Raw genomic sequence first — 10,715 nt, 5'->3', positions numbered from 1 at the left:
ACTTTTACATTAATATATGAACAAAATTTAAGAAAATTTAATTGTTGTTTCAAAGATCAAATTATGTGCAATATATCTTTCCTCTTTGCACAATTGCTGAAAAAACTCAATTGCACCTGGTACAAAACTGATCTGAACTTCTCTGGCAAGTACCACACATAATAAAAAATTGTCTTGGCCTCTTCTACACTTACACCTCATTCATTTTACGACCCCCGTAGCAAGACAAAAGAAATGCCACCAAACAGCCACAGCTTACATGAATATACGACACAGAACAAAACTTTTGTCACCTCAATAATACATGTGGCAAGAGATGATGTCAATTGTCTGTGGTAACATAAAATTTGATTTAGGCTATTTAGACTGCGGTGCTTTTTATCTTAGAGTTGTGGATTGTTATTTTGCTTCAGTCCACACGATTAGGCAAATCTTAAATCCAAAAATTTCAAGTTTTTGCTTCTGAGGGAAAAGATAAGCTCGCAAATCATTTTACCGTGGGTGCCAATTTATCTGAACACAAACAAAGCGTATTAAGAGCATTATCCACCCAAAGACGATGGAAACACAATTATTTATCGATTGTGTTCTTGCAGTTAATACACAATTTTGACAGCTATTTGAGTGGAAACGTAATTTGAATTTACATGAAGATCAATGCGAAATCGAAATCAAATCTCCGCCAATCCCGACCAATGTTCTTCGGGGAAAAGGTCAACCCACAGTTGCAAGTTCGCGGTTTACATTTTGCATTTCACGATAACTAAGGCAAAACTAACAAACAGAGCTTGCTGTAAGCAAAGAAATACAGGAGAACTACCGTTGATCTGCTGCGTGTTGCAGGAAAAGGATAATGTATGTCGATTTCAAAGTTAAATATACAAGACTATAACATTGTGTTTTCTTTCAATCCTTGCGTTTACAATACAAAGGCAATTAAACATGCCATTTTTCACGTTTAAATCGAAAGACGCAGCTTAAAAGTAAAAAGCATGCTTTAGATTTGACTAATTTTTTTGCCAATCCAATTTTTTTACATCAAAGTGTATACGTTTTGGTACATATTTATTCGGTAACCAAGCGTTTTTTATAATGGCGGTTAATTCCAACCTGCCGGTTGCCTGTTTGTTCCAACTTGTGTTAGCTTACGTAAGGTGTGAATACTTGACACAATATATATTTAGTAAGCAAGTAAAAAAAAACGGAAATTGTTCCAACTGATCAATTACAAAATGACCACCTCACTTTGTACATGTTGCGTAGACTTCCAGGCGGGCGCGAGTTATTTACAAAATGTTGTAGACATTTAATGTCCATTTGACTCATTCGGGTCGGTAGGTTGGGCAAAAACGTACCGCACACAAAAAGTTACTGCAAATGCATCGTCATGCAATATTTAAACTTTCGCTTCACGTTGCTCGTGTCTGCCGAGAGCGATCACTGAAAGTTAAGAATCCAATGCTTGAGGCACGATCCCGATAAAATACAAATTCCTCCACGAACTTTTAAAGTTTTGTAAAAGTAACAGTCGCGGTCTGTTGACTGTGCCTTGTTGATTGGAAACAAACGATTTTCACAGCCAACAATCAATGAACAAAAAGTCGCTGTAAAAAACGTTCAGGCACAAATGTGTATTGATTTTCAGAATTGGGGCTTTTACCTATAATTTCAAATTGACAAGTTGGTCTTTTCATCCTATCAGTGTAGTTGTCATGGAATGAGCATGCAAACACATGCAGCACCACAAGTTAGAAAATTTTTATATCCAGCAAATAACAAAAAAATTATTGCTTTCCAAACCTTTAAGCACTAACTTATACTGTGTGTCTGTACTGGATTTAATCTTTTATAACAGCAAAACTAGACAATTGCTGGTTCCTTTGCAATCCCAGAGACAACACCGCAAACGACTTTGCCGTGGCACTTAAGATCGATTTTTTGATCACCGCCTGTCCGACATTGCAAACGAAGTTGCAAAAAAGTCACAACCAGCCACACTAACGAGCCATAACGACCAAGGTCGCTGAACCAACTGCACAATGGAAGCGCTAAAACATCTGTGGGCTCTCGGTCCCAGCGGAGTGGTCGAACGTGTTCTTCGGCCTGCAACGTCAACTTACTGACCTCATGTTCCCTGCCTCGTTAACGTCACATGTGAAAGTTAATCAATTACCGCCAGGTTGGCCACAAACAAATTACCTTATTGTTGCTCTTTCTTTAAGTGCAAGAAAATAAGTTATGACCAATGTCTTATTAAAGCACTAACATTTCGTCGTTTTTACCGAATGCATTTTGAAAAGTACAATTTCAAATGCATATCTTCGCCTTAACCGACAAACAACCAAGCAACATGAGAGTCACAATGAATAAGTAGAGGACAAACGAATCACAACTTGTCGGGACGCTGACTGGTGAATAATTCAGGTGCAAAGCTCGAAAATTAACCCAAGAAGGTCAATGTAAAATAACGCGATTAGGTTGAGAGTGTTTACCCACTGAAAAAAAAATGGCAAAAGTTTTTAAGGTGTGTTTTTATCTAAAGGGACACCTAATGAGGATTCGCCCGCGCAATATTTTCAAATCCCAAAGCAGTACAATTGAAAACAAACAGGGGAATTTGAGAGAGGCTAACTTACACATAGACCAAAATTGTCAAACAGAAATCCAAACAAATGGCGTTGTATAACGTACAGAGGAACCGTCTGCAGCTTTTACGATTCAGCCGTAAAGTTAGGCATGTAAATTAATGTAAAAATAGTCACTACGAAAACAATCCCGGTAACATGACATTAAAATTTAATGTGATGAAGAAACAGTGTAGTGATTGTAACATGCTATCGTTACGTCCGAACAAATTGCAAGTTACATATTAACAAAAAGTAAATATCAGCTGAAATATGATTAAACTCAACACATGCTACAGCTAAGAGACTAACCTACTATTTTGAATCAGAACTCACTGTTTTCAAACCTATTATTTTTAGCATTATACAAAACTGGGACTGTTGGTCCACCTCCTGTACGCTACACTGCATCATTTGCACTTAATATTACTTTTTAAAGTGGTTGTCATTATCTAGTCGACGCTGTGTGACCTCACTACCTAAAATCGTTCACATTTCGCTTTTCAATCTTATAAAACGCGCTTACGATGGATGATCTTGATCCATAAGCGCTTAAAAGAGTCCTTAAATACAGATAAGGGCTTTCAAATCGTCTGTGACAAAAGCATGGTGGAGGACCCTTTTACTACTTTTTGTGACGGTATCTAAAACTCTACAAGGCAATTATCTGAACAAACACAGTTTTCGCAGTTTGATCGCTGCATATTTCTCACTTTGGTCATATAGTAATGCCTAAAAACGACCATTTTTCGTTTGATTAGGTTTGCTATGCTAATATTTTTGTCCAACTGAAGCAAATGCAGCGCTCTAAACATAATGCCTACAGGTAACCAACGTACAAGTATTATTTACATTGGCCCAAAGCAACTCATGTGGTGACACAAACAATGTTTGTGCGACTGCTATATTGCTACCACTTCACTTACAACAGCACACTTTAGTTTCAAGTGTTCTCGTTTTCGATTTGGCCATTTGCTTGGTCTTTAAAATATTTTACTGTATGTCCATCAACGCCGTTACGACGAATACCATGGATTTTATTGCTGATACAAGATAAAGAGTATATACACCACAACTTTGTACTAAATAGCCGACATTTGACAATCAAAAATATTGTATGGTAAGGGCAAAATTTTTTTCTGGTCTCTATCTAAGTGCCATAAAGTAAGAATGTTTTTTACGGAATAGATGAAATTTTCAAAGATTTTTCTTGTAAATTATTGTAGTGTGCAGGATAAATATTTTGCTTTTTTTGCCTACCGGTAATCGCAAAAGAGAACGTTGGCGAAGTGCGTGATCGTATCGTAACAAAATGGGGAAAAACACCCGAAAGCTCAAACGATTTCAAGTTCAACGCAAGGATGTTTTTCAAAGACTTAACTTTTTGTTACAGGTTTGTAAAGATGTAATTCTACAAAAAAATAGTCATTTGATTCAATTGCTTTAAATTGGGCACTGCATAACGATAGCCGGAAAACTAAACTTATTTTTCCAACTTCTAAATTGGAAGTCTTCGTCTCTTTATGCATATAGTTTATAACAGATATTTGTTTATCCGCAGGCTGCTCATCTTGCTTTGACGAGTACTCCACCACAAAAGGCACTGGCAAGACATTACACACAAACAATGAAAACATTAGCTCACAAAAATGTTGTAAGGCTGTAAGTTTATTGCTTATATGCAAGTTTACCATTTAACGTTTCTTAAAAATCACCATTCAGTCCATAATTTTTCAGGAGCCCTCATGTCAAGCGCACTTTATGCAAGAAATGTGCGATTGTTTTAATACCAGGAATAACATCAGTTGTTCGCATTAAAAGTAAGTTGCCAGGAAATATTTTAATGTTGGTGAACACAAAACCCTCTTTTTCCATTGTTTGTAAAAGCGTCCAATCAGATAAGCCAATTTAAATATGTTAAATCAAACATGTTAATTATTTGAAAGTTGTGTTTTTTAGGAAAGGTTAAGAAGAAAATTCTTATTACTCACTGTCTTGAATGCAAAGCAATGAAGTCATTACCAGCAGAAGCTGATTACATCTTGTGGCATGACAAAGAAGAAAATATAGCAGAAATTATTGAGCTAAGATGACAAACAATTCTTTCTTATATCGAATGTTACTCCCCGAAGAAGACTGTTGGGGCATATACAAGTCAAAATGTTTGTACAAAATATGAATGGGTGCTTGTGAGTTGCATGTTGAAAATGCTATTAATTCTTGATCAACTTAAGTTTTCCTGTTGTGCTGACTGAAAACTAAAATTTGCCGACAGACTTACTGTGTTCAAAGCTTGTGTTATTCCTCTCGCCATATACATGTGAAAAAAATTATGCGTAAATGAGTTTCTGTTACTACTTTGCTGAGCTACTACCTAGATATAAACATACATTTGCAGATAAAGGTACTACTATATTATATTCTGCATATACACAAGTTAATGTGTGCATAAACCAAATTAAGGCATTTTATTACCATAATGCACATATTATTTTCCAATGTAAAAGGAGTGTAGTTATGCAAGTGGAACATTAGAGGGGATTTATTTGAAATTTTTCCATTACATTGACCACAAATAAACTTCGGTCCATTACAATGCCACTTGCAACATACTGCATTATAGCCAGTATTTTCATACAACAGTACAGAAACTAAATCAATGTAAAATACTGAACTGCAGTCTCTGTACAACATGATGTACAAATGTTTATATTTTTAAACGTGCAACAATGGTTGATTATAGAAGGGTATATACACTAAGGCAATCTGCATAGTTGCAAGCGGCTCAGGCATTGTAGGAGGACGAGGAAATTTGCCCACCATGACCGGTCCAGTTTGTGTGATGAAATTTGCCAGGATCTGAGAGCAACTCGTAAGTGTGAGCCCCAAAATAATCCCTCTGGGCCTGTTAATATACATAGTTAAAACAGTGATGACAAAGTTTTGTTTGGCCACATTGGAGAGATAATAACACAGAAAAAAAAGGTTAAGAGTACAACAAAATATATGGTATGTTCATAAACCAACAATTTTAAACGGTGGTTAGCATTTAAAAAGAAGAAATCAATGAATTTTAGCAAATAAAATAGGCAACTCCAGAATCTTTAATATCCTAAATTACCGTTTACCTGAATAAGGTTTGCAGGCACTTTTTCAAGGCGGTACCCATCAAAGAAGGACAAGGCAGTGCTTAAACATGGGGCTGGGACACCGTTAGTTGCAGCAGTTGCCACAACTCTTCTCCATCCCGCCTGAAACCAATTGAAATTACAATCAAATTAGTATCACTAAATCCTTGTTTTAAGACATTCTGTTGCATACATTCATCAAAAAAATTGTTGTAGTTTTGATTTAATTGTTGTTATTTTGTTTAGTATTTTTCTGCCTTTTACTTTTAAATTTTTTGGGGTTATATTATTTTTCAAACTCTTTGCTGCCAGTGTCAACGTTCACAAAGAGATGTGGTCAGATTGGCAAACAAGAAACAAAAAGTTGTTAAAGTTGAAGACCCAATATTTACTAAAAGATTGCCCTATTGTTCACATAGCAGGTATTTGCGCAAAGTAATGTGGTGTCATTATGGAGTACCTGAGCTTTTTGAATGGCTTCCTTGAAAAAGTCATCAAGCAGCAAGTTTATAAGACTCTTGTTCTTATCAAAAGCTTCCTTGATTTTCCCCAAAAAGACACTAAACAATAAAATTCATGAAAACAGTTACTGAACAAATGGGTCCAAATCAGGGGTGTACAGACTGAAATGAGAATGTGACAAAACATTTCATGTAATCTGGTCACATGCCTTACTTTATTGTTGTAATAAACAGGACGATTAAGTATTATACAATGAACATGTTGTAATCTTTTTTGTGTGCCACATTCCACTAATGGTGTGTCAAATGTGTCATGCATGCCTTATGTGTATTCCAGGGTAATTGTTTCAGTTACACTTGTGATAATATGTCATCACATGTGTATTTAATCACAACATAACAATACCTTCGAATAATGCATCCACCTCTCCACATAAGTGCAATTCCACCATAGTTCAAGTTCCAGTTGAACTGTTTGGCTGCTTCACGCATGAGCATGAAGCCTTGGGCATAGGAGATGATTTTTGAAGCATATAACGCCTGACATACAAATGAATATAACATTAAAAATATGCAGCATTAAAATGCGTTTTCTTGACATTTTTTAGATGATCTGTTGATATCTTCATCAGAATATCAAAACAAACATTTATTGCTTTGAGACTAAAATGATAAAATATGCACAACCTGTTTAAGATCTTCAAGAAACTGTTTGCGATCTCCACTAAATGTGACTTCGGGTCCTGTCAGTTGTTTAGAAGCAATAACTCGTTCCTCTTTAAGAGATGAAAGACATCGAGCGAAAACTGATTCACCTAAAATTACAACATACATTAATTAAGTACAGTTGTGAACCTTTCACAATACAATAACAGAAAACATTGGTGGTAAGTAGAAAAGGTGGAAACCCATTCATGCTTATTTGTTTGTGTTGAGCTAGTTGACGGTGTTTAGTGCAGTAGTACATATAAACATACTATAAATGCAGTTGTAACACAATTGTAAAATCACAGCCTCTATTACCAATGAGTGTCAGGGGCATTCCCTTGTCAAGAGCAGAGATTGCTGTCCATTTTCCCGTTCCTTTTTGTCCGGCAGCATCACGGATTTTGTCAAGAAGATGCTTGTTATCAGTATCACGGAACTTCATAATGTCGCGTGTGATTTCTATGAGGAATGAATCAAGTTCACCCTTGTTCCATTCGGCAAAAACCTGTTGCAGATAAATGTATGTTGGTTTCTACTTTCCATTGAATCAATGTAGCACACATGATCAAAACCAGCCAAAAGTCATTTTGAAATAACATGGCAATGTTATGATATATTATCATCCTGTGATGTTTGGCAAACACACGGTTGTGCAAATTACCAACAAACTGGTTAACATCAGAATATTGTAGTTTGTATTATAGAGGATGTTGCCTTGTTACCAGCAGTAATGTGATGACTTGCCCAAAGCACAATGCCTATGTGTATATAAGTGGGAATTAAGACCATCTTAACAAATATATATTATCACAAATATTTTAGACAGTCATGATAAGTCTACAGTATACCTGACATATTGTAATATTGACATATTTAACAAAGAATTCAAAACATCTGTTTGACTTTGGTGGACATTTTCAGTTAGTCAAATACTTTTTTGTACATCTATTTATTGTAAGAACTCCATTTTATGCGTCTAAACAACATACAAAATAGTTTACCTCAGAAATTGAATCATTATCCATTTTTAGAACTGTTTTCATTAGATGATAGATTTCACATATGAGCTGCATGTCTCCATATTCAATGCCGTTGTGAACCATCTTAACATAGTGACCTGCACCATTTTCACCGACCTGTAGAAAAAAAAACAATTTATATGATACACATTGACAATCTTCGGTCTGAAAAGTTTCAACAAATATTGACACAAAGAAAAAACAATTTTCCGTTGCAAAACTTACCCAATCACAACAAGGCTCATTTCCAACTTTGGCTGCAATTCCTTGGAAAATTGGTTTGATGTGAGGCCTAAAAAAGTTACGGCATACAATAAATTGATTCAATTTAGGACAAATTTTTTTTGTAAATATGTCTTGAACTTTTTTATTATGGATTTAGTTACCATGCAGCAGGGGATCCGCCAGGCATGAGGGATGGTCCATATCTGGCGCCATCTTCACCTCCGGATACCCCGGAACCAACAAACAACATTCCCTTGGCTTCAAGGGTTTTGCAACGGCAAATGGAATCAACATATTCTGAGTTACCTCCATCAATTATAATATCACCAGCCTCAAGATGTGGAACCTGGAATTTTATTGTTTTTCATGTTGTTTAGACATTGGCATTTTTGAAGACGTAAATATATTAGATAAGATGTAGTAATAGATAATAAGTGGCTGTTTTACCTTACAGTGTATATCCTAAAGTAAAATATCAGTTCAGTATATTCACCACAGCCCAGTCTGCAGAATATGGCAGTTCTCGACGAGATCTCGGGCTTGCAAGACTAAGGCTTTTTGTGTGCGCGCGTGCATGACCCCTAAGCCCGCATGCAACGAAAACGATAAAACGTCTTTCTGATAATTGTTTTATATACAGACATTCGCGAAAATTTTTAGCGTGCATTCGAAAAAATTTGGCGTGCAAACATAAAAAGTTTTTAAAAAACTTGCACGTGCAGCTGCCATACTCTGCAGACTGGACCACAGCAATGGTTGCCAATTAAGTTTGCAATACTATCCACATACAGTGGTTTATTACCTCAATAGTTCAGTAAACACAATTAGTTCTTCATTATCGGGACCAGGCATATAATTGGAAAAATAAAATCAAAACAATAGTATATACCTTTACTTTTAAATGCACAATTCGCTTTATGATGCATAACACAGTAACAAAACTTACTATCTTCTCAATAAAAGCATCAACTGCACTTCCAGCTTTTACCAACATCATAATACGACGTGGTTTCTTTAGTTTAGAAACCATTTCTTCAATTGAGTGGGCCCCAACAATTTTTGTTCCCTTTGCCTCATTGGCCAAGAAACGGTCGACTTTTTCTGTGGTGCGATTAAATGCACAAACCTGGAAAAAAGTAATTACAGACATATTGATGAAAGTACATGTTGTAAAATTATTTTACAGCAAAGTGGTTGTTTAAAAATATATCTATTGTAATGTATGTCAATTGGTCCAATTAAGCATGTAATAGATGTGGAGCTGTACACTGTACTTACGACAAACCCATGATCATTCATGTTCAAGATTATGTTCTGGCCCTGTAAGAAAAATGAAGACTATTCAAGGCATACACCAAATCATTTAGTATAAAAACAGTTGAATAAATAACCAACTTACCATAACTGCCAGTCCGATCAATGCAATGTCAGCTCTAAAAAGTACAATTCTATGTGTTTATCACAACATTTAGTTGGTAATAAAAAAAAATACGATATGTACATGCCAAAAACACATTATTTTACATAATTTAATTTAAAGCGTAAATTCCCAACTTACTTGGGTTCTGCCATGATTTCTTGTGTTGATACCTTTAACAAATAAACTACTACACTAAACCTGTATTAAACAGATAACCTGGTTAGCATGAGCAATATGCCGCAACAAAAAAACGTCCAGTCAATTTGACTTGCGGCATGACGTGCAAAAATCTTACACCGGTGTCTCTAGTACTAAATTGTGACGTGACTTTCTCCTTTCCGCACAATGCTATGTCATCACGCTAAATGCTGTTTCATTGCGATCTCGCAATTGCGTTTGCTTTGTCTATACGGCATTCATACCACAAATATGGCAACGCCGACATGTTATTCTGGCACTTTCAACTAAGTATGTGAAAATGCATCAAAGCTGCCCCATTCCATCAATCAGTATATGCAGCAACAAGTTTTGCGCAATTTTGCTCGCCTGATGCGAGGTTTTGACATCTGCTTCTGCAACACTGTGTTTTAGATCCGGTCATTTGCCGTGTCCTGTTTCTCCATAGCATGTCAGGACGCTGCGAGCTTTGCGGACCGGCGTGATTGCTTTGTCATGACACGAACCTCCTTTCTGAAATCATACGCACACACACTGAAATTTTTCGTTCTGTAATGCTGCGCGTTAAACAGCGGAAAATTACTAGTGTGGTGAGCTCCGTAAATCAACCGTAGAGATCACTCTGTCGCAGGCAATTGCAAGGCAGACTTGAACCTTTGCAGACATTTAAACGCGATGTAATAACTGCTCATAACCCCCGTAATGGTCATGTGTTAAATACGCTGCTAGTAGTTTTCCATCAATTTCAAAACATCATAATTTCATTATGTCTGTCATGAAAGGGGGAGCTACAGACTGAACATAACAGTGCACATTCGTAAGTTCCTGAAGCGCAACGCATATTTCAGTTTTCTCAACACACCTGCCTTGTGGCTAACTACATGAAAAACTAGCTGTCTGAGCCTGTAAGGGGAAATCCACGCGTTATCGGATGGCGAGAGGAAGCCAGCATA

General features: G+C 36.3%; 2 protein-coding genes across 2 annotated transcripts; one reads left to right on the top strand and one right to left on the bottom strand.

Moving 5' to 3' along the window:
• The first annotated feature begins 3,897 nt into the window (after positions 1–3,897).
• Positions 3,898–4,962, top strand: LOC145903445 (ribonuclease P protein subunit p21-like). The gene is made up of 4 exons (XM_082991526.1): positions 3,898–4,017; positions 4,186–4,286; positions 4,362–4,444; positions 4,584–4,962. The coding sequence occupies exons 1-4, from the start codon at positions 3,937–3,939 to the stop codon at positions 4,715–4,717; spliced, it is 399 nt and encodes a 132-aa protein (XP_082847652.1). The 5' UTR covers positions 3,898–3,936; the 3' UTR covers positions 4,718–4,962.
• A 107-nt stretch (positions 4,963–5,069) lies between these two features.
• LOC145902228 (6-phosphogluconate dehydrogenase, decarboxylating-like) lies at positions 5,070–9,805 on the bottom strand. The gene is made up of 13 exons (XM_082990110.1): positions 9,724–9,805; positions 9,565–9,598; positions 9,444–9,485; positions 9,112–9,291; positions 8,327–8,511; positions 8,166–8,232; positions 7,923–8,057; positions 7,237–7,426; positions 6,901–7,028; positions 6,620–6,753; positions 6,213–6,312; positions 5,753–5,875; positions 5,070–5,529 (listed from the first exon to the last, which is right to left on the bottom strand). Exons 1-13 carry the CDS (start codon positions 9,735–9,737, stop codon positions 5,410–5,412), a joined length of 1,452 nt encoding a protein of 483 aa, XP_082846236.1. The 5' UTR covers positions 9,738–9,805; the 3' UTR covers positions 5,070–5,409.
• Between the last annotated feature and the right edge of the window lie 910 nt (positions 9,806–10,715).

Source organism: Ascidia mentula, chromosome 5 (genome assembly GCF_947561715.1).
Source record: "Ascidia mentula chromosome 5, kaAscMent1.1, whole genome shotgun sequence".
Lineage (NCBI taxonomy): Eukaryota > Metazoa > Chordata > Ascidiacea > Phlebobranchia > Ascidiidae > Ascidia > Ascidia mentula.
This window is presented reverse-complemented; position numbering and strand designations above follow the sequence as displayed.

Bases quoted from the DNA above. Each gene is read 5' to 3' on its own strand.
- LOC145903445 (XM_082991526.1), top strand. From the start codon at position 3,937: ATGGGGAAAAACACCCGAAAGCTCAAACGATTTCAAGTTCAACGCAAG. The intron at 4,018-4,185 runs GTTTGTAAAGAT...GTTTATCCGCAG, and splicing joins GACTTAACTTTTTGTTACAG to GCTGCTCATCTTGCTTTGAC. The intron at 4,287-4,361 runs GTAAGTTTATTG...ATAATTTTTCAG, and splicing joins CACAAAAATGTTGTAAGGCT to GAGCCCTCATGTCAAGCGCA.
- LOC145902228 (XM_082990110.1), bottom strand. The intron at 7,427-7,922 runs GTAAACTATTTT...TATCTGCAACAG, and splicing joins ATAATGATTCAATTTCTGAG to GTTTTTGCCGAATGGAACAA. The intron at 5,530-5,752 runs GTAAACGGTAAT...GTATATTAACAG, and splicing joins TGCCTGCAAACCTTATTCAG to GCCCAGAGGGATTATTTTGG.